At 45.5% G+C, this 21287-nt stretch overlaps 1 protein-coding gene and 1 long non-coding RNA gene across 6 annotated transcripts in view; one reads left to right on the top strand and one right to left on the bottom strand.

Annotated features, from left to right (window-relative positions):
• The first annotated feature begins 386 nt into the window (after positions 1 to 386).
• LOC110196022 (uncharacterized) lies at positions 387 to 13368 on the top strand. Of its 2 annotated transcripts, none has more exons than XR_002321079.2 (4): positions 387 to 1408; positions 8332 to 8414; positions 9106 to 9189; positions 10219 to 13368. It is a non-coding gene; the product is annotated as an uncharacterized LOC110196022 (long non-coding RNA). The 2 variants fall into 2 exon arrangements; XR_013485801.1 differs by lacking the exon at positions 387 to 1408 and adding an exon at positions 4280 to 7422.
• Positions 13369 to 14928: 1560 nt separating this feature from the next.
• The window catches only part of FAM107A (family with sequence similarity 107 member A), a 133649-nt gene continuing 127290 nt past the window's right edge, over positions 14929 to 21287 (bottom strand). For 3 of the 4 annotated variants that reach the window (XM_020969057.2, XM_020969058.2, XM_020969053.2), the window contains 2 exons: positions 19271 to 19427; positions 14929 to 17547 (listed from right to left, as the gene is read on the bottom strand). In XM_020969057.2, coding sequence (XP_020824716.1) covers positions 17443 to 17547; positions 19271 to 19427 — 262 coding nt within the window. In that variant the 3' untranslated portion in view covers positions 14929 to 17442. The remainder of the gene's footprint in view (positions 17548 to 19270; positions 19428 to 21287) is intronic. The other variant, XM_020969054.2, reaches the window with a different exon arrangement.

The raw sequence follows: 21287 nt of genomic DNA on the forward strand, positions 1-21287 counted from the left end.
CCTTTACTCCTCTACCCCCTTGAGGAAGCAAGCAATATGATATCAATTATACATGTGAGGTCATGCAAAACATATTTCCATATTTAGCCATGTTGCAAACCCCTCACCACCTGCCCCCCCCCCAAAAAAAAATAAAGTTGAAACAGTATTCTTCAATCTGCATTCAGAATTCATCAGTTCTCTCTCTGGAGGTAGATAATATTTTCGTCATGGGTCCTTTGTAATTGTCTTGGATCATTGTCTTGATCGGAGTAGCTAAGTCTTTCACAGTTGAGCATCGTTACAACACGGCTGTTACTGTGTACACTGTTCTTCTGGTTCTGCTCGCTTCACTTTGCATCGGTTCATGTGAGTCTTCCCAGGTTTTTCTGAAACCATCCTGTTCATCATTTCTTATACAATAATAGTATTCCATCACAATTGTATACCACAACTTGTTCAGCCATTCCTCAATTGATGGGCATCCCCTCAGTTTCCAATTCTTTGCCACCACAAAAAGAGCCGCTATAAATGTTTTTGTACATGTGGGTCTTTTTCCCTTTGCTCTCTTTGGAATACAGACCTACTAGTGGTATTGCTGGGTCAAAGGGTACGCACAGTTTGATAGCCCTTTGGGCACAGTTCCAAATTGTTCTCCAGAATGGTTGAAGTAGTTCACAACTCCACCAACAGTATGTTAGTGTTCCAATTTTCCCCCATCTCCTCAGCATCGGTCATTCTCCTTTTCTGCCTTGTCTGATAGGTGTGAGGTGGCACCTCAGAGTCGTTTTAATTTGCATTTCTCTGATAAAAGATGTTTTGTAATTGTATTCCTATAGTTCCTGGGTTTGTCTTGGTAGGCCGACTCCCAAGTATTTTATATTGTCTGAAGTTATTTTAAATGGAATTTCTCATTTTATCTCTTCTCATTTGGTTTTATTGGTAATTTCTAGAAATACTAATGATTTATGTGGATTTATTCAAATGCTGCAACTTGCTGAAGTTAATTGTTTCAGTCGATTTTTAGTTGACTGTGTAAGCCGTCATATTGTCTGCAGAAAGTCTCTTAACCTTGTAGTTAGCAGTGACCTCCTCTTTGGCTGGATTCATAGATGGAGCTGGGGAGGGGAGACATTCAGCAGGCAGCAGGCGACCAGGGAAGGCTCTCGACGCTTCTCCTCTAAGGCTGGCATGTGCCCGCTTGGACCTTGGGCTCTTTGCCTGGGCATCTGTTCTCTTGTTGCAAGTGAAAGATATTAGAGGTTATGACCTCATGAGTTTCAAAAGGACAGGACCGTGAATCACTGGGAGGGCCAGGAGTGCACTCTGTGCTGGAATTTGCAGCCGTTTGAAGGCCCTGATGGTTGATGATTAAGAAAGTGGAGCCAAGGACCCATCCAACAGTGATGCAGCATTGGATGCAGACTTGGTGAGGCCAAAGCTATGTAGAAACTGTTAAATTGAAGCCTGCTCTTCTCAGAGCTCAGGGTAGGACAGGAGAGAATGTGCTGGGGGAAATCTGTACTGTTCAAGCCACATCCCGGAAGGAAAGATCTCTTTGTAAAAGCTAACTGATTTTACTTGGTTAAATGGGGCTGGAGTCCTAGTCACTGCCAGCTAACAGTGGGGGAAGCACGTGGGGATTGGGCTTGAGCGTTTAGCCTTAGAGAAGAGAGATCCTAATTTCTCAGTGATATTCCTGGAACCTTGTAGGAGAGATATAGCCAGCCTTGCTCTGGGAGAGTGAGGTTATAATATTCACTACAATTATATTTCTTTTTTTTTTTAATATAAATTTATTTATTTTTAGTTTTCAATATTCACTTCCATAAGTTTTTGAGTTCCAAATTTCTCACCCTCCCCCACCCCAAGATGGCATGCATTCTGGATACCCATTCCCTGGTCTGCCTTCTCTTCTATCTCTCCCCCCCTCCCTTCTCTTATCCCCTTCCCCTTTTATTTTCCTGTAGAGCAGGATAGACTTCTGTACCCCATTTCCTGTATTTCTTATTTCCCAGTTGCATGTGAAAACATTTCTTTTTAAAACATGTGCTTTTAAAACTTTGAGTTCTAAATTTTCTCCCTTCCTCCCTCCCCACCCACCCTCATTGAAAAGGCAAGCAACTCAATATAGGTTGTACATGTGCAGTTATGTAAAACACTTCCTTAGCAGACATGTTGTGAAAAACTAACTCTATTTCCCTTAATCCTATCCTGCCCTCCCATTTATTCTATTCTTTCTTTTGACCCTGTCCCTCCTCAGAAGTATTTGCTTCTGATTACCCTCTTTCCCAATCTACCCTCCTCTCTATCACCCCCTGCTCTCTTGTCCCCTTCTCCCCCTATTTTCCTGTAGGGTAAGACAGATTTCCATACCCAATTGAATGTGTATGTTATTTCTCCTTAAGCCAAATCCTATGAGAATAAGATTCCCTCATTCCCTCTCACCTTCCCCTGTTTCCCCTCCACTGTGAGAGACTTTTCTTTTCTGTTTTTTTTTGTGAGATAATTTACCCCATTCTACCTCTCCCTTTCTTCTTCTCCGAGTATCATCCTCTCTCATCCCTTAATTTTATTCTCCAGATATGACCCCTTAATCTTCAACTCACCCTGTGCCCTCTATCTATATACATACATACAATTTTTTCCTTCAACTACCCTCATACTGACAAAGTTCTCATGAGTTACAAATATCATCTTTCCATGCAGGAATGTAAACAGTTCAATCTTAATAAGTCTCTTATGATTTCTCTTTCCTGTTTACCTCTTCATGTTCCACTGGAGTCCTGTATTTGAAAGTCAAATTTTCTGTTTAGCTCTGGTCTTTTCATCAGAATGCTTGAAAGTCCTCTATTTCACTGAATGACCATTTTTTCCCCTGAAGGATTATACTCAGTTTTGCTGGGTAGGTGATTCTTGGTTGTAATCCTATCTCCTTTGCCCTCCGGAATATTATATTCCATGCCCTGCGGTCCTTTAATGTAGAAGCTGCTAAATCTTGTGTTATCCTGATTGTGTTTCCACAGTACTTGAATTGTTTCCTTCTGGCAGCTTGTAATATTTTCTCCTTGACCTGGGAACTCTGGAATTTGGCTACAATATTCCTAGGAGTTTTCCTTTGGGGATCTCTTTCAGGAGGAGATCTGTGGATTCTTTCAATTTCTATTTTGCCCTCTGGTTCTAAATATCAGGGCAGTTTTCCTTGATAATTTCTTGAAAGATGATGTCTAGGCTCTTTTTTGATCATGGCTTTCAGAGTCCAATAATTTTTAAATTCTCTCTCCTGGATCTATTTTCCAGGTCAGTTGTTTTTCCAATGAGATATTTCACATTGTTTTCTAATTTTTCATTCTTTTGGATTTGTTTTACAGTGTCTTGATTTCTCATAAAGTCACTGTCTTCCAATTGCTCTATTCTAATTTTTAAGGAAGTATTTTCTTCAGTAATCTTTTGGACTTCCTTTTCCATTTGGCCAATTTTCTTTTTAGGGCATTTTTCTCCTCATTGGCTTTTTGGACCTCTTTTGCCATTTGGGTTAGGCTGTTTTTTAAGGTGTTATTTTCTTCAGTATTTTTTTGGGTCTCCTTTAGCAAGCTGTTGACTTGTTTTTCATGATTTTCTTGCATCACTCTCATTTCTCTTCCCAGTTTTTCCTCTACTTCCCTTACTTGCTTCTCAAAATCCCTTTTGAGCTCTTCCAAGGCCTGGGACTGATTCATATTTTTCTTGGAGGCTTTGGATGTAGGAGCTTTGACTTTGTTGTCTTCTTCTGGTTGTATATTTTGATCTTCTTTTTCACCAAAGTAAGATAATATAGTCTGACTCTTTTTGCGCTGCTTGCTCATGATCCCAGCCAATTACTTGAGTTTTAAACTCTTTGTTAAGGTAAGAGTCTGCTTCCAATGTGGAGAGTGTACTGTCCCAAGCTTCAGGGGTTTGTATAGCTGTTTTCAGAGATACTTGTAGGGACCTGTAAATTTTCAGTTCTTCCAAGGTGGTATGATAAGGGGCAAGGTGTTTACTCCTTTCCTGGCCTGTGACCACAAGTATTCCTTTCTGTCCTGTAACTGTGAGGAGGGGTTCCTCTCACAGCCACTACAAGCTCCACCACGCCAGCGCTCCTCCTCACCCCAGCACTGCTGCCCAGAACTGTGACCCAGATCCACACACGGGCAAAGCAAGAGATTCCTGCCTCAGCACTGGCAAAGAGATCCCTGCAGTCCCTCTCTGATCAGCCACTGGATTCCCCCTCAGTCTGTGGGCCGGAAGCTCGGGAAGCAGCTGCCCCCCCCCGGCCAGGCTCTTGGGGAATGGAGCTGAGACCCCGCCTTCCTCTCTGACCACCGACAGAAACAGACTTTTCCCACTGACCTTCTAAGTTGTCTTTGGCATTAGTGGATTGAGGAGTCTGGAAACCTCCACAGCTGCCCGCAATTCAGTCCTCTGAGGCCTGCTCTAGGTTTGCTGTGGCCTGTGCGCCCACGTTGCCCTGTGCTGCACTCCCAGCCTGGTGCAATACACCTTTCTGATCAATCATCCAGGTTGTCTTGGGCTGGAAATTTGTTTCACTCTGTCTTTTTGTGGGTTCTGCTGCTTCAGAATTTGTTTAGAGCCATTTTTTATGAGTATTTGGAGGGGTTTGGGGGAGAGCTCAAGCAAGTCACTGCTTTCACTCCTCCATCTTGGCTCTGCCCCCTACAATTATCTTTCTAAATTAAACATTTCAATAGGAATTTTGCCAATTGCTTTACTATATGCCTTCTCTGGTCTATGTGCTGGAGATCCAAAGACAAAATGAAAATTAGATCTCCTCAGGGGATATGACATGTGCATATATAAGTCAACACTCCATAGTTTGAGGTGGGGGAGGATGGGAAAGGATTCTTGCAGAAGGCTGGTGGTACTTGAATTGAATAGATAGTTCTACATCTCTCCAGAGAGCAAAAAGTAAGGTCAAGGGAGGAGGATTTTAGCTCAATGATAAAGAGAAAATTCCAACAATTAGAATCATCTGACAATGGAATGGTCTTCTTTATGAGACTGAATTTGCTATCATGGAAAGGATTTTGATTAGCTGGAGAACTCACATAAGGCAAGGGCTCACATGGAGGTCAGAAGAAGCGATACAAAGACATTCTCACAGTGTCTCTAAAGAACTCTGGAATTGGTTGTGAGATATGGGAGACCCTGGCACAGGACTACCCAGTATGGCACGCCTGAATCAAAGAAGGCATGTATGTGCTCTATGATCGAAGCGCAATTGCAGTAGCTCAAAAGAAACATGAGATGCACAAATGTAGAAACCTCTCCACTCCAAATGTTCAAATGAGTATTTGTGCCCAACTTTTGGTAGAGCCTTCGGAGCTCGTCTCAGTCTGATCAGCTGCAGTTAGACACGCTGTATCTTGACTCCAACATCGTGATGTCATTTTGGTCCTCTGAGAACAAAGGACAGCAACCAACCGAGATGGTCATCCTTTGGGGACATTGTAAAAGAGATTCCAAATCAGAGTAGATGCCTTTGGAGGTCTCCTACCACAGAGATTCTCTGACTATGGGCTCTCAGCTCTCTGAGTACCCATTTTTATACCCTTGAAGGATACAACTGTGTATGTGCACTATTCCAATAATTAATAACAATAACACCAATAATAATTCATGTCTCTACAGCACCTTAAGGTTTATGAAACTCGTTATGGCTAGTTTCTCATTTAAGTGTTACAACAACCCTGTGAAGGAAGGGCTATTATTATCCTCAGTTTATAGATTGGGAAACTGAGGATCTGAGAAATGAAGTGACTTGCCCAGGGTCAGCTAATAAGTGTCTGAGGGCAGAATTTGCATCTAGAGTTTTCTGACTCCCAGCCCAGAGCAATGTAAATGCCCTGAAGGCGAGGGTGCTTTAGTTGGTGCCTTTGCATCTCCCATGCCTCAAGCATCGCCGGGACTTGATTGATTGACCAGGACTTACTGAGTTGAACAGTAGGGTGGAAAGAAAGAGCCCAACCTTGACTTTGGAAGGTCTAGGTCTGAGTCGTGGCTCAGGTCCTCACAGACCATGTTGCTGAGATCAATGGTTTTAGAGGAAGTTTCACACAGGTAGGCTTGTCTGGCAGACCCCGGTGGGAATCTCCTCGGGCACTTACTAGATATCGTATGACCCTTAACTTCTCTGTGCTCAGTTCCCCTTTATAGGCGATGAAGGGATTGGACTCCATGACCTTTGACAACTCTTCTAGCTCTGAGCCCATGATTCTGTGCCTTATAATTTCATCTGTAGAACTGAAACAAAACCTGCTGCTCTCCATCTTAAAGGGGTCTTGTGAGGGAAGTTCTCTGTGACCAGGACAGTGCTATAGACGTGGGAATTATTATGTCCTTCTAGCCATCCTTTCTCTCCTCTGTCCAATCTCAAAAACATCCTGACTGATGCTAGTTTGGAGGATGCTGAGCCGGGATCTGTAAAGTAGGATTATCACAGCGCCCACCTCACACAGTGATGTGAGGCTCGCACGATGGAAATCACTTTGTACACCTTAAAGCACTGTAGAAATGCTATCTGTGTTTTTTATTATTATTATTACTAACCTACACTTCAAAATGTTTTCGTATGTGTGCTTTGAATTGGACTGATGCCAAGGCTAGACCATGCCTTAAGACATTTTCTTAGACATGAATTGGTTGAAGCGGAAATATTTGTACCTGTCAATCAAACAATAAGATTGATTAAGCTCTTCCTGTATGCCAGGCATTGTGCTGAGCTCTGAGGATACACAGACAGGCAGAAAACGAGAGTCTTTGCCCTCAAGGAGCTCACAGTCTAATGGGAAAGACAAATAGGTACATTGAATATATAAAGAGAGTATATGGGAGGTGCCCAAGAGAAGACATTAGCAGGGGACTGGGGAGTCTCCTGCAATAGAGGGGATTTAAGCTGAACCTCCAAGTCAGGGAAAGCAAGAGGCAGAGATGATAGGGTAGAGTGGTCCTGCCATGGGAATGTGTGTTCCCACAAGCTCCCACAAAAGGCACTGAGATGGGAGATGGGATGTTGGATTTGAGGAAAGACAAATGGACCGGTGTTGCTAGAACATCAGCTGTGGACCTGACCTACATCAGAGTAGATGAAGCCTATTGGTATGGACTCACTAAGTGGGGAGAAGGAGAGAAAGGCAGCTGGTGAGGTGTAGATTTGATTATAGACCGTTTCTAAGGGTGGATGAGGAAGTTCATAAAAATGAAAAAGCTAACACCATATACGTGGATTTTGTATTATGAGGGCAGATGAAGATGAAGAGGGGAAAACCGCAGCCTGCCTCTCTTTCTGACAATATTACTGGCTGAGCCATCTATCCATCAGCATCAGCTCATACTATGCAGGATCACGACTGAATGTCAGCTGACCTAACACACACTGGCACTTCAGCCAGCCAGTGACCCAGGGTGAGAAAATGCCAATGTTGTCACCCCTGTTCTCCTTCTCCACTCCTTCTTTCCACCCAAGAAGGTGGTTGCAGGCAGTAGCTTCCTCTTAATTTACTAAATAATAAATTCTCTACGAGAAGCTTAATACAAAGGAGAAAAGGTAGGTTGGGGAGAGGGAGAGACCCCACAGTGCTTCTGCTAAGCTGCTCAATGATGGGCCTAGGTAGGATAAATTTCCCTTCACACCAAATGTGTTGTTTTCACAGAATGGAAGAATGACCCATGTGGGATTTATTGTTCCCCTGAAGGCCTTGCAGTAATGTGGATTTGGAAGGGTAGAGGAGCATGCCCTTCTAGCTGGGCCGCTTTATCGGGTGGATTGTTAGGAGGCAAGGGGAGGAGGAAGAGGAGGAAGAAGGCAATAGCAGTCTTCTGCCAGTTGGAGCAGCATACCCACAAGGCCCAGGAAGCTGACATTCTCCATCAGCCTTTCAGGCCGGGCCTCACCTCGTCACGTAGAGTGGATGGAAGGTTTACTAGTCTAAATGTCCAGGAGGTAGTCAGTCAACAAGCACTTATTACATGTTTGGACCTCAGGCCTCCCTGACCCCCAGTTACCTTCCCAGGACACCAGCTCCTCCTTCTAGGTCCCATCCACGGGACCTGACCTCTTAGCCCCAAACTCCTTTACCTTACACTCCTTAATATGGCATCTTGGCTCCTTGAACCCCTAACTCAAATTCTGGGGCCTCCTGCCCTGAGCCTCCTTCTACCCAAAGTTCACAGAGCTTTTGTCCTTAAACCTGAAATTTCCTTCTGCTTCTGCTGCTGGTACCATTCTGGGTGCCCTTTCTAGATCCTACTTATGGCATGATTCCTATTTTCTTCTTGCCCCATCTCTAATGAGCATTATCATATAATCAACAGAAAACCAACCTTGAATCCAAGAAGACTTGGTTAAAGTCCTGCCTCTGCCGTGTACTGCCCATGTGCCTGGGCATGTGCTCTAGGTAAGTCTCTAAGACTCTAAGTTGCAGAGAAGATGCCAACCTGCATTGGTGGGAGGAATTTCCTCACCCGGGAATTCCCTATACCAATGTGATCACAGTTCAGTCCCTGTCTTTATTTCATATTTACATACTCCAGACTGAGAGGGTGTTTCCAGGATTTAACAAGGAAAGCTGAACATACATATTCAAAAACAATATGTTGGCAAGATAATTCCTTAGTTTCTCCCAGATCCAACCTGGCTACTCTGATTACTCCTTGACTGTCATTTTCTTCTCTTCCCTTTATCTTCCCTCCCACCTGTAACTCCAGGAGAGTAAACATGCCCCAAACCAAGTTTGAGCTCTCCAGAGCTCACTTATTAACTGTTTAACTAAGCCCAGCCTCATTTTCAGCCAATCAGAAAGCATCTTGATAGAACAGCAACTCTGTGGTCTTCTGCCCTCAGGTCATAGTGAACTGAGATAGGAAACTTGCCCTTGACCTACCTATTCAAATAAGGAAATGCAAACAGTTAAGATCTGTTTCTGTTGCTTCATGGTCAAAATGCAAAGTGAGGGACAGTTAGTCTTTAAAAAACATACCCCATTTTTTGAAGAGCATGCAACTCTCCCTTCTCCCTTCCACTTTAAAAACAAAACAAAGCAAAACCTTTCCCACTCTTCTCTCTGTAAGAACAATTTGTTCCAACAGCCATGAAGGCCGCTGAAGCAGCAGGATGGATAATGAATGGCATCATTAAGAATCATCCCTTTTGGGTTAAGGCATTGCTTTCAGGTAACTCTTGTTTATAAAAATAGAAGTCTGTATTTTCACCTAAAGGCTGTTTGCTTCAGGGATATCAGTTTAGAGGTTGTGTGGAGGACAGATTGGTAAGGGGGAAAGGGCTGAGGAAGGGACGCCAATCAGGCCACTGCAGTACTGTAGGTGGGAGATAAAGGCCTGAGCTAGGACAGCTGGAGAGAAGGCGATGGAGAAGAGCAATGTTGTTCTTTGAATCTGTGATCCATAGTATTCAAAGTGGGTCTCTCCTGACTCCAAATCCAGAATGCTTTCCATTACACCACAGATGTAGAATGGTCATTATTAATATTTGGCCATCTCCAACCCCCCCATTCCATTCTGCCAGAAGAGGAAAGGATGAGAAGTGAGGATGAGGTGAGGCAGTTGGGGGGGGAGGGATCATGGAGGATGCACCTCCATGGTTTTCACCATCAAGTGTGGAAGCATTGGAATGCAAACCGAACCAACAAACCTTTATTGAGCACCTACTGTATGTAAGGTATTGTGGTAGACATGAGGAGACAAAGACAAACTGAAAGATGGTTCCTGCCCTCAGGGAACTAACAGTCTGCCAGAGGGATACAGCATGTGGACAGAAAAGCATATTCATAAGAAGGATGAGAGTAACTGAATAGGGGTACAGGACATGAAGAAAGCTGGTCAAGGGGATTCTAGGAGGTGGAACTGTGGAGGGAATGCATTCTAGGTATGAGAGACAGCTAAGCAAAGGCACGGAGGCAGGAGATTATTGTGTTAATGTCTTTGGTTTTCACGTCACCATCATTTTTGGACATATCCTTTGCCCCACCCTCCCAGCCCTGACCCCTTCTTAGGAGCAAAAACTTCAGTGAAAACAACAGTAGCATTGACTCCATGAGATGTTTTAGGCAGCTTTCTATGTATGTAATCCCCTGGCTCTCTGCAAAGAGGGGGGATATATTTCATAATCTGTTCTCTGGCATTATTTTGCAGTTTTGAACACTTAGATTTTATCTTCATTCTTAATGTTCTTTTCATTTACAGTGTTCTAATCCTGCTTTCCTGGAGGCAATAGGGAGCCACAGAAAATTCTTGAGGATGGAAGTGATATGGTCAGACTTGGGCTTTAGAAGGACTAGAGAAGCCCTTTCTCTTTTTCTCTATTTCACTTCAAGGAGTTAATCAAAGACCTCCCAGTACAAAAGAATCTGAGCTTATTTTTGCCACCAGCTGAGACCTATCACTGAATCTATTGGGAAGCAGTTTGGAACTGGTGAAAAGACTACTCAACTTTCTGTCACAAGACCTGAGTTCAAATCTTGGCTTTGCAACTTACTGTGTAAACTTGGGAAATGATTGAATGAAAAGGCATTTATTAAGCACTTACGATATACCAAGCATAGGTGCTGCAAATAGAAAAGCAAATCTAATCCTTGTTCTCAAGAACCTTGCATTGGCAATGGGAGGAAGCAGCATATCTAAGGATGTGATGACCTGGGAGAAGTAGTTTTGTCTGGACAGTTGCAGAGATGATGGGTGGAGCCATAGGGAGTAGACTGACACACCCTCTCCAGGATCAATAGCAGAACTGATTTGATTATGGTCTGAGAACTGGGAATTGGGGCTGGGAGGCAAGATGGTTGGGAGTAAAATGAAGCATGGTTGTATATGTCACCACATATAGTGGGACATGTGATCACTAATCAGGAAAAGTCACTGAGCCCCTCAGTTTCCTCATTTGTATCTTGATAATACCCCGGAATTTGTGTTACTTAAGAACTTTTGCACCAATTTGGTAAGGTTTTATGAACAAGAGTAGAAATGCATACAAGCTAGTTAGGGCTCATTTTGCAGATGTTCCTTAGGCAATGTGAGATTATAGTCATATCTTAAACTGATTTTTTGGAACTTGCTGGGATTTCTTAGTGGCAAGTTTCTATAATCAGAAGGTTTTGTAAGTACAGTAACAAATTTATTAAAATAATTGATTATGGAACATCTTAGATTACTGTAGAACTGGGACTATCGAACTCCTGTGTGTGTTCCTGTATGAGTTAGGGTGCTTTACAATTAGGTCAGGGGTTTGTGAGAATGTTATTTTGTTATTTGGATAATATCATACTTGTCTAAAGTTTTGTTACAATTAATGATGTTAAAAGAAGAATGGCTTGTGGTTTATTTTGTAAATGCCATCAAAGATACAAGGCATGACTAAAAGTTTAAGATCTTGTATGTACTATATTTATGTATGTGCTGGAGCCTGTTATTAATCCCTTAGTGAAATCTCATCCTCCTGGTGAGGAAATTAATAATGGATTAATGTAAAGTATAAGACACTGGGTTTTGATGTGAATTTCTTAAACATGACAATTGGCCATGGTTCCAATTTTGAGTTTGTAAAAATGATTAGGGTTACAAGGGTTAGAAATAGTAGTTTAAAATTGTGCCGAGGAGAATGGACTTTTGCAGGAGAATGGACAGAAAGCTGGTTCCTACAAGAAGCTAAGAAGAAGGTGATGCTGAGATGCTGTGCTGGAGACGGCTGGAACAAATACCGAGGACCAGAGGACTTCACTGATGATGTTTCCTGCCAGACAGCTGTAGAAGAAAAGACTTTTTGAATTTTAAAGGGACAGTTGCATTATTGTTTTCTTTTGGGTTTCTGCATTTGCATTTATGAAGGGATTGTCCCTTTGATTTGTTAATGTATAGATCAATCCTTCCCATATTTACTCAAAGGGGTGATGGTTAGAGAGAGAAGAAAAAGAGTGGAGAAGAATCTGAATTCAGATTTAATAGGAGCCTAAGTCTAGGTGTTGATAATATGGCATTTCTAAAATTCTTAGATTGTAGCATTTGAGGGGAATATTATCCTACTCCTGGTGTGTCTCCCCTGTATACAAGACTCCTTGTTCACCTTGGTTAAGATAGAAGGGAAAGGAGAAATCAAGCTGATGGTTCTGAAAGAGTCAGGGTTGGGTGCCAGTCCAAGACCATCCTGATGGTTATGTGAGGAGGCTTCAAATTGTAAGAAATGAGAGGGGGAACTGTGAGAGATGAACTCTCAAAAGTGAAGCTTCCTCAGGGGGGTCAGTGGTTCTTGTTGAGTGGGATAAGGGGTCCTGTGAAGACTTCTTAGAAGAATAAATAGAAATTGTATTAGACTCAAGGCAGACAGAGCAGCCTGACAGGCCTAAGTTTCGGTTACTAGAAATCACCTGAGTTACGGGAGTTCAGTCCCAAGTACCACCCCCCTCCTTTTAGGCCATTGTTATATCAGTAGTTAAAGTTTGCCTGAAACTCCTGAGGAAGCCCCCCGTATCTTGTTGTACCTGTTGCTATATTTCGGTCATGGTGACCTGGTTATACAGTGCAGTGTGTAGCTTGACGGCACATCTTAAATTGCTTCTTTGGTATTACTTCAGCAAACTAAGGGGCTAAATACAGATATGTATATCGTTCTCTGTTTTGTTTTCTGTTTCCATAGATTGTGAGCCAAACATTGACCAGTTGGTGGGAGAGGGGATTTGCCCATTAGGGCTATTTAATCTGGTTCTTAGCTCTTGTACCTTGTCTCCCCTCATCAGAGTATACTGGCGGAGGGCCACTCTATTCTTGAGAATAGTAAATAAATTAACTTTCTGTTTCTCCTTGAAAAACTCTAAGTATGTTTTTTAATTTCAGTGGCATCCCACACACTAGCAAAGCATCGGGATGTACTGTTTACATTTTCTGCCTTTGTAGAAAAACTTGCAAAATGCTACAGGCTTTTCATTCTTACTTTTAATTGCCCTTAATTATCTGAAGCTTCAGGGCTTTTTTGCTTTTTTGAGGGAGGAAGAGGGTGATATTTGGCATGTGCCAAAGTCCTCAGGCATTGAGCCAGAGTTTAGGTCAAAGAAGAGGTCATCAGCGAGGAGCTATGCACAGAGCCACTCTCTGTCTGTCCGAGGGTCGGCAGTGAAAGGTCCAGGAAGGCCAGCACTCATTTCAGAGCAGGACAGGCTCCGGACATGATGACTCAGCCAATAGGATCAGCCCCCTAACAGGGCAGCTCTCTGGGATTCTGCTCTTCCCCCTTCCCTCCCACTAGTGGTCAGTTCCTTTGTACTTATTAGCTGTTCTATGCTTACCTGTGTACATGTTGTATCCCCTCTGCAGAGTAGGTGATTAATAAATCCTTGTGGAATTGAATTACCTTGAGCTATGGGCTTCAGTACCTACCTGCATGACCCTATGTCTTTTCCTAATAGATGATGTGTAGACATGTGGCCACACCTGGGCGGCACTGCGGGTATCTGCTGCTCACAGCTCTACCACCTGCCACTTTGGGGGGCCACCAGGCACATGCCCAGGGGGCTGCTGGGTAATCCAGCTGCCACTTTGTGGGGCCACCAGGCAGCTTTGGTGGGACCAGATGAACGTTTCCCAGACTCTGCTGCTGTTATTATTGTTGCTTGTTTACGTAGGTGTAACTCGGGGATACGTTGTTGGTCTGGATTTCTTCTTCCTGTTAAGTCTCCCCATATTTCTTTGTGCTCTTCACACTTGCCATTGCTAAGGACACAGAAATATTCTATTATATTCCTATACCGACTTCTTTTCGGGGGGGAGGAGGGGCTCCTGGGGAGGGTAGAGGAGGATCTCCCATCAGTTACCGTCTGGTAGCTTCCTATGTTCCATGCTCCAGGAAATTGTTGCTGGCTGGTTGTCTCCTGGTAGCGCTCTCAGACTAAGTGTTACAGGCTGTTGCTGCTTTGGTGAAGGGAGTTCTTCCCCAGGGCTTCTCTACACAGACACCATCACAGGTCTGGAAAACAACTCCCTTTCCCCGCAAAGGAGCTGCTGAGGTCTGTTGTGTCTGTGCTGCGGAAGGACTGCAAGTGCAGGTTCCCTGGGATGGCACCCCAACTGCCCCACCTGAGTTCTGGCTCTCGCCCAATGTCTAATGTCTACCCCACATCACGTGTCTCATCTCTCCAGCAGTCCTCCCCATTGTTCCCAACACCACGCTAGCCACTTACGCTCCACCATCCTCTTTATACCCTGTGACCGAGACACACATCACCTTCCTTCACACTGTGTCCCCCCTCCCTCTTAGCCATACTTCTGGACTCCTCCGGCCAGAATTTGTGGGCTCTTTTTATGTATTTCAAGTCACTGTATGCTCTGTGGTCATATTCAGGCACAGTGTGGTATAGATGCCGGGTAAAAGAATCTGTCTCTCTGCTTCTTAACTCCTTTGGATACTGTCTGTAGCCAGGCCATCGGAATCCTCTGAGAGGAGACCTTGGGCTCCTCAAATCTAAAGCTTCCCAAACTGGGATAATGGAATCATGGATCTAAAATTAAACTACATCTTAGGAACTGTCTGCTCTAGCCTCCTCATTTTACAGATGAGGAAACTGAGGCTCAAAGACATTAATTGACTTGCCTAAGGGCAAACAGGATGAGAACTCAGGGTCAGTGCTCTTTCTACCATAGCACAATGCTTCAGACAAATGTAAAATCTTCCATCGGCCCACTTCTTGGTCTTTGCGAAGCTGTGGATGCCAGGGGCAGAGCCACTGGTCAGATCATGAATGCCAGCCACAGTTTGGATTCCGAGCTGCCTCCCCCTCCTTGCCCCTCAGACCTTCCTAGTGCCCACCTGCTGGTGTTCTCCCTCCCTTTCCCAGGCCTGCCTTTCCTGCCCCACTCAACTGACCCATGTCCTTCTCAGCTCAGAACAATAAAGAGACATTTCAAGTGCGCTTCTTTAGGAAACTGGAGAGCTCTCAGCTTTATTTTGGAACCATGCATCACTTTGGGTGGGATCTAGAGAATGTCAACATTGTCTCGCTGGGGTTACATCCAGTTGCCCTTTGGGAAGGCAGAATCCATAATACAGATCACACCTGCCTATTCCACCCTTTCCTGCAGACCATGAGTGTGCATTGGACAGGAACATCTTCCAAGAAGTCAACATGGGCTTATGTAAAGGGCACCATTCTTGGGGTTAAGAGATCTAAGAGCAAGTCCCAGTGAGGCCACTTACTAGCCATGTGATTCTGGGCCTTTCCTGTTCTGGGCCTCAGTTTCCTCAGGTATCTTTCACAAGGGAATTGGACTCTGTTTCCAAAGTCCTTTCCAGCATTACCAGGGAGTGATGTGATTCAGTTCAGTTCAATTCGATCCAACCAACATTTGTACCTGGAATTAGTCAGTTAGGAAAGTAAAACCAGTCTGATAGCTTTCTTGTGGTCGACTTTCTTGGCCATCAAAAAAATAAGAATCTACAGGCCTTTTTTTTTTTTTTTTAAACTGAACTTGTAGAGGCTGGAGAGAGGGCTTTCACCTCTAGTTGTACCTTTGATGCCTTTTTAGCAAAGCCTGGAGAATGCAATTTTAAAGAGCTTGTTTTTTTCTTAAGTCTTCTTTCTTAAAAAAAAAAAAATTAGTGTAGGAGACAAGCTCAATATGAGTGACAGGCTGTATCAGTCAAAAGGAGCCATGGGTAGAGATTGCCAAGAGACAAGATGAGACATGATGTCAGCTAGCCAAAATTCTAGCCACCCCAGAGGGAGATGGGCTGCCCCACGAGGTCGTGGAGTGCCCCTCACTGGGAGCCCTCAGGCACAGGCTAGATGACACTGGTCAGGCCTGTTGGAGAGGGACTGTGTTACTATATGGAGATGAACTGGTTTGGAAAAGATCTTGGCTTCAGGTTCTGCACTTCACTCATTCAGCCTTATCTCATCCATGAAAGTTCTACCAGCAACTGGAATTTTTATACAGCTTAAAGATATTTGATCTACTTCAGCACAGTTTTATTTATCCATTCCTTCATTTAGGTGTTTTGTTTTGCTTAGCCCGGGACTGTGATTCGCTCCAGGGCAGGTCAGCACATTCCCTGACACTCCTTGTCTTAATGCCTGGGCACTGAGGGCCTGGTGGTCTGGTGGGGACCGGGCAGCCAGGATGGGCCTAGTTCTTCCTGACTCTCGGGTGGGCTTTCTCTTCACTGCACAGGGCCTGTCACGGCTTTGTCTTAAGCTGCTTTGTAGTCTCCAAGCCTCCTTTGGTCTGCCTCTGATGTGCAGTTAGATCAGGGAGGTTGTAGGGTGTGGTTTAGCTTTCAGCCCCGGGGCTGCTGAGGACTGGCATTGGGGTAGCTCGCGTGAGCAGACACACAGGCTTTGCGCGACTCTTCCAGATTGGACAGATCCTGGCGAGGGACCGGAGGGGCAAAGTGTGGTCTCAGCTGTCACTGCTCTCTCTGTGCCCAACTCTGCCCAGCTCTTCCCTTCCTGGGCAGGATTCTGCTTGAAATAATAATTTAGGGGACCAGTTCGAGCAACAGGGGTGGGGGACCTGGGGGATAAACATTCTCCAGTTTTCTCAAAAATACAAGGCATCACAAAATGGCACAGGACTCGAGAGAGTGCAGGTAGCCCAGGGTTGAGGGGTGGCTGGGAAAGGAGACAAAGGATGCCCCAGGACACAGAAATGTAAATGGAGTGGACGGTCAGAAGGAGCCTAGGAAGTCAGGTCTGAGCACTGGACAGGTTAGCTGCTCCTAGGGAGGTGGGGGGGGGAGGGCGTCTTGGCAATCCCATCATGACAGCCATCCCCCTAGCAGGTGTGTGGCTGATCCTGACCCCAAGAATGATCATCTCCATGCTGCTGACTATGGCTGGCAAATCTGGGGGAAATGGGAAGTCGGGCTTCTGACCGCTCGGCAGCTTTATTTTGGCCAGATGGGGCCAGGCTTTGATCAGGACATCTTAGCTTACAGTCCTCGGGCAGATCCAAGCCCAGGTCATTTGTGTGGATCAGCAAGGGCACCTGGTTCACTACGTCTCCAGCTTTCCCTTCAGACAAAAACACACGTGTGGGCCCTCCCTCTCCTTCAACATGCTGGGATTTCCGATGTGGGCATGTCTTTGCTCAGAATACACCTGGGATTGTTACGGAGAAAGAAGAGATCTAGATGTTAGTGGGCCCGCAGGGAGGAGAGGCCCTGGCAGTGGCGCCTCGGCCATCCTCACGGGAAGAGTCCTACTAGGAAGCGCTACATGTACCGTGACCATTAAAACAACCCTGTTCAGCACCCAGAGCCGCCACGAGGCATTTTGGAGCAAGTTAGTGTCGGGAGGGGGTCCCGAGGGTCTGGTTGCCGATGTCCGTGTGGTACACAGAGATGCCGGGGTACAGGTGGGTGTGGATGCTGCTGGGGTCGAGGCTCTGGGAGTCGTAGGGAATGCCACGTAGCTCTGTCCTCACCTGCTAGACTTGCTCCTCCCCTGCTATTGTGGCGATACGCCGAAGATTTTCTTTCACTTTAATAAACTCAGGGGCCTGGTCTTCTTCCTTTCTGGCTTCTTTTTCCATCTGAAGAAAAGAGAAGTTGACAGGTCAAGGGGGAATGCTGGGGCTATTTCTTGTTGTCAAGTTGATTGTCAAGCATCTGTTAAGCACTTTCTCTGTGCCCAGCACTGTGTTAGTGGACCTTGACTCAGGAGATCTGGGACTGAATCTAACCTGGGTGGAGCTTGGAGCTGGCCGTAACACCTTGGTCAGCTCCATACATCACTCCTCTAGATTAGGCAACAGTGTGGTCCAGTGAGAAGAGCCTAGGGTTCCTGTCCTACCTCTGAGACTTACTATATGCATCCCCAGTGTGACTTTGGCCAATTCATTTATTCTTTCGAGGCCTGTAAAATGAAGGGGCTGGGTCAGATCCCCTTATCCGAGGGGATAAGCCAGGACCCTATAAAACTTAGACCCATCGATGGTAAGTGACTTACACAGGGTCATTCAAATACAAGGAGCAGAACAAAAATTTGAACCTGGGTCTTCTGACTGCAAATCAGTACTTTCTCTACCAGTACTATGATCCCCATTTTATAGATGGGGATCATAGTACTGGTAATAATACCCAGCATTTATCTATTGCTTTAGGTTTGTAAAACACTTGACATGAGATACTAACTCATTTATCTGCCTATATGGTTTATATTACCTATCTCACAGGTGGTTATGAAGAAAAGACTGCATCTTAATTAAAGCACTATGTAAATATCTTCTTGTCATTACCTGGAACTATTACCCAGGTTTCTTTTTGCCCTGTCCTAATTTGTTGTTCAGTTTCGTCTGACTCTCTGTGACCCCATTTGGAGTGGTTTGCCATTTTCTTCTCCAGCTCATTTTACAGATGAGGAAATTAGGCAAACAGGGTGAAGTGACTTGTCCAGGGTCACATAGCTGCTAAGTGTCTGTGGCTGGATATGAACTCAGGAAGATGAGTCTTCCTGACTCAACAGGGCTCTATCCACTGCACCTCAGGGCTGCCCATATAGTGCCTCTCAATTCCAGAGGACATTTTGCTGGCCATGTCGTAGGAAACCTAATCTGAGATTCTGGCTTCCCAGAACCAGTGTTACATCAGGAAGGAACCTTAGAGTTCCAGCCAGACCCCACATTTTATACAGGAGGAAACCAAGGACTGGAGAAGTTAAACACTGCCCAAAGGTCAGAAAGCAGAGCATGCAAGGTCTGGATTGAAGCCTCCTGGCTCCAACGCAGTTCTCTCATCCTATGTCTCATCGCTTCCGCTCTTTGAGACTCAGTTTCTCCATCAGTAAAACTGGAGTAACAGTACTTACAGGGAAAGTCCCTGGTAAAACTTCAGACATTATTGCAGAGTTCTTATTGTCTGAAAGGCCCTGGACGCCTTTGCTCGGGGAGCTTCGTGGACTCACAAAGGAGATTTTTGTTTCACTCGGTGACACAGTGACAGCCCTGATCTCATGCAGGGAGAGCCCTGATCTCACAGGCTGCATTCCCAGAAGCCTAGAAAGGACCCGCGCATCTTGTCTAATCCCCTCCCTTTACAGATCCCAGAGGCTGCTTGCCCCAAGTGCCCAACTGGCGGGTGGGCGGCAGGGCCTGGCTGACCTTGCAGGGCCTGGCTGGCCTTCCAGGCCCACACTCCCCAACGTGGCCCGTCCTTGCCTCTCCTGCCATGCTGCGCTCCCTTCTCCCCCCTTCCCTGCCCTGCGCTAGGGCGGCCTCTCACTCTAACACATCCTGAATTTGTTGGGGCCTTTTCTACCTCCTCCAGGCGTTGCTGTCTCTTCAGCAGCTCCTGTTCGAATGGCGACTTGAGTTTCTTGGCCTCTTCTTCTTCCTTCTTCAGCCTAAGCAGCTGATTCCGCCGCCGATGCTCCAGGACCCGCTGCAGCTCGGGCTTGCTGTCCAGTCCCAGGCCTCTGCAGGTGTCAGGGTTGGGGCAGGGGTGAGGCAGGACAGGGAGGGACAAGGAAAGAATCTTAGTGGAAAAAAAAGGCATCTGGCTTGGGTTCCCATCCTACCCCCTCAGCTCACGATTTCTTATTGCTCCTTGTCAAAATGAGACCTTGGAATCTGATTGTAGAAATAAAGGGGCTGCCTGCTATTTTGGCTTCTCCAGTCCCCTACCACCATGGGAGCTTGGGGAGTCTGTGAAGCTCGGTTTGCCTGTCAATAAAACAGGTGCATGAAGGAGATTTACTTCAGGTTGCCAGCTGTCTGGGAGAGTTACCCCAAAAATCAAGATGTTGTACTTTTGAGGTTGTTATTTGCCCTTTCTTCTTGAAAAGGACCGATGACATCAGGAGGGTGATATCTCCACCTGCTCATGAATTGGATGTAAGAGTGGGTGAATGAACAGAGAGTGAGAGAGAGTCTTGGCCTCCTTACTCTCTCCTATCCTTGATGACTCAGACCACAGCAGGAAGGGAGATGCCACCTCTGTAGAGGCCCTGATGTTGGGGACGGGAGATCGGAGCTCCAGTCCAGGCTGTGGCACTTCCAGCTGCGTGACCCTGGGTAGGTCACCACCTCTCATGGAGCCTTAGCTCCCTCCTGCAAAATGGGGAGGATAAAAAGCCTTGTGCTACTTATCTCATAAGGTGTTGAGAGGAAAGCTCTTTGTAAACCTTAGAGTGAGAAAGGGATGTGAGCTCTGTTTATTGTTGGCTCCAAAGTGAATTGCACACAATGCACCTGGCGGGCTCGTGGGGAGTGCATTTTTCTATTGTAGAACCAAGTGTACAGTGAAAAACAGAACTGTGTGATGGTCATTTACTCAAACAGAAGGATTCCTGTTCAGGCAGAATCTGTGGTGTAATGGATCAGTCGTAAGCAGCTACTGTTTGAGGTTCATAGATTTTAAGTGACTTACCAGAGGTAGGGTTTGACTATAAGCCTGATGGTATGATTTTTTGGTCTTGTTCTGTGACTTCATAGGTATAGGAACCCTCCTTCTACCGAAGCAGAATGGCAAAATATCTTGCAATTTATTGTCTTGGAGAATTTCTTAGGGGCAGTAAGAGATTAAGTGGTTTGCCCAGGGTCACACAGCTAGTATGTGTGAAAGGTTGATGGTCGGGGCTTGGACCAAGTTCTTCCTAATCCCAAGGCTGCATCTCTCATGGTCATTTACTGGGTCAAGAACTAGAACTCCAAAAAGTTGGTAGTTGCTGCTGCTGTGGCCAGTGACCACAGCAGGGATACAAGTAGCCTTATTACTCAGGGTTAAAAAAATCGACTTCATGAGGACAAGATGGAAGGTGATCTGAAAAAAACCTTGAAGTCCTAGTGGACCACAAGCTCCAAAGGAGCCAGTTGTATGACTCGGAGGCCAGAAGAACTCCTTCAGTCTGGGGCTACATTAAGGGAAACCTTGTTCTCAGAAGTCAGGACACAGTCCCTGGTCAGACCACATCTGCTCAGTTCTGTGCACCCCGTTCAGCTGGAAAGCACCTGGAGGAGGGCAGCCAGGATGCTGGGTGACCTTCACATCATGCCACACCGGGATCGTTTGGAGGATCTGGGGAAGTTTAGCCTGGCCAAGGGAAGACTCGGCACAGGATGTCTGGGTTCCAGTATGTGAAGAGAAGAGGGATTAGATGCATTTGACCCTGCCCCAGAGGGTGGGACAAGAGAATGAGGAAGGCAAGAAGGACCATTGAGATTTGAGATCTGTGACTGTGAATGGAGGGGTCCGAAGGCCCAAAGGATGGGGAGCCCTCACTCCTGGGGACACTTAGAGTCCTAGGAATTGTGACCCCTCCTGGCCAGTAGACTGT

Source organism: Phascolarctos cinereus, unplaced genomic scaffold, assembly GCF_003287225.1.
Source record: "Phascolarctos cinereus isolate Bilbo 61053 unplaced genomic scaffold, phaCin_HiC Scaffold_4;HRSCAF=312, whole genome shotgun sequence".
NCBI lineage: Eukaryota > Metazoa > Chordata > Mammalia > Diprotodontia > Phascolarctidae > Phascolarctos > Phascolarctos cinereus.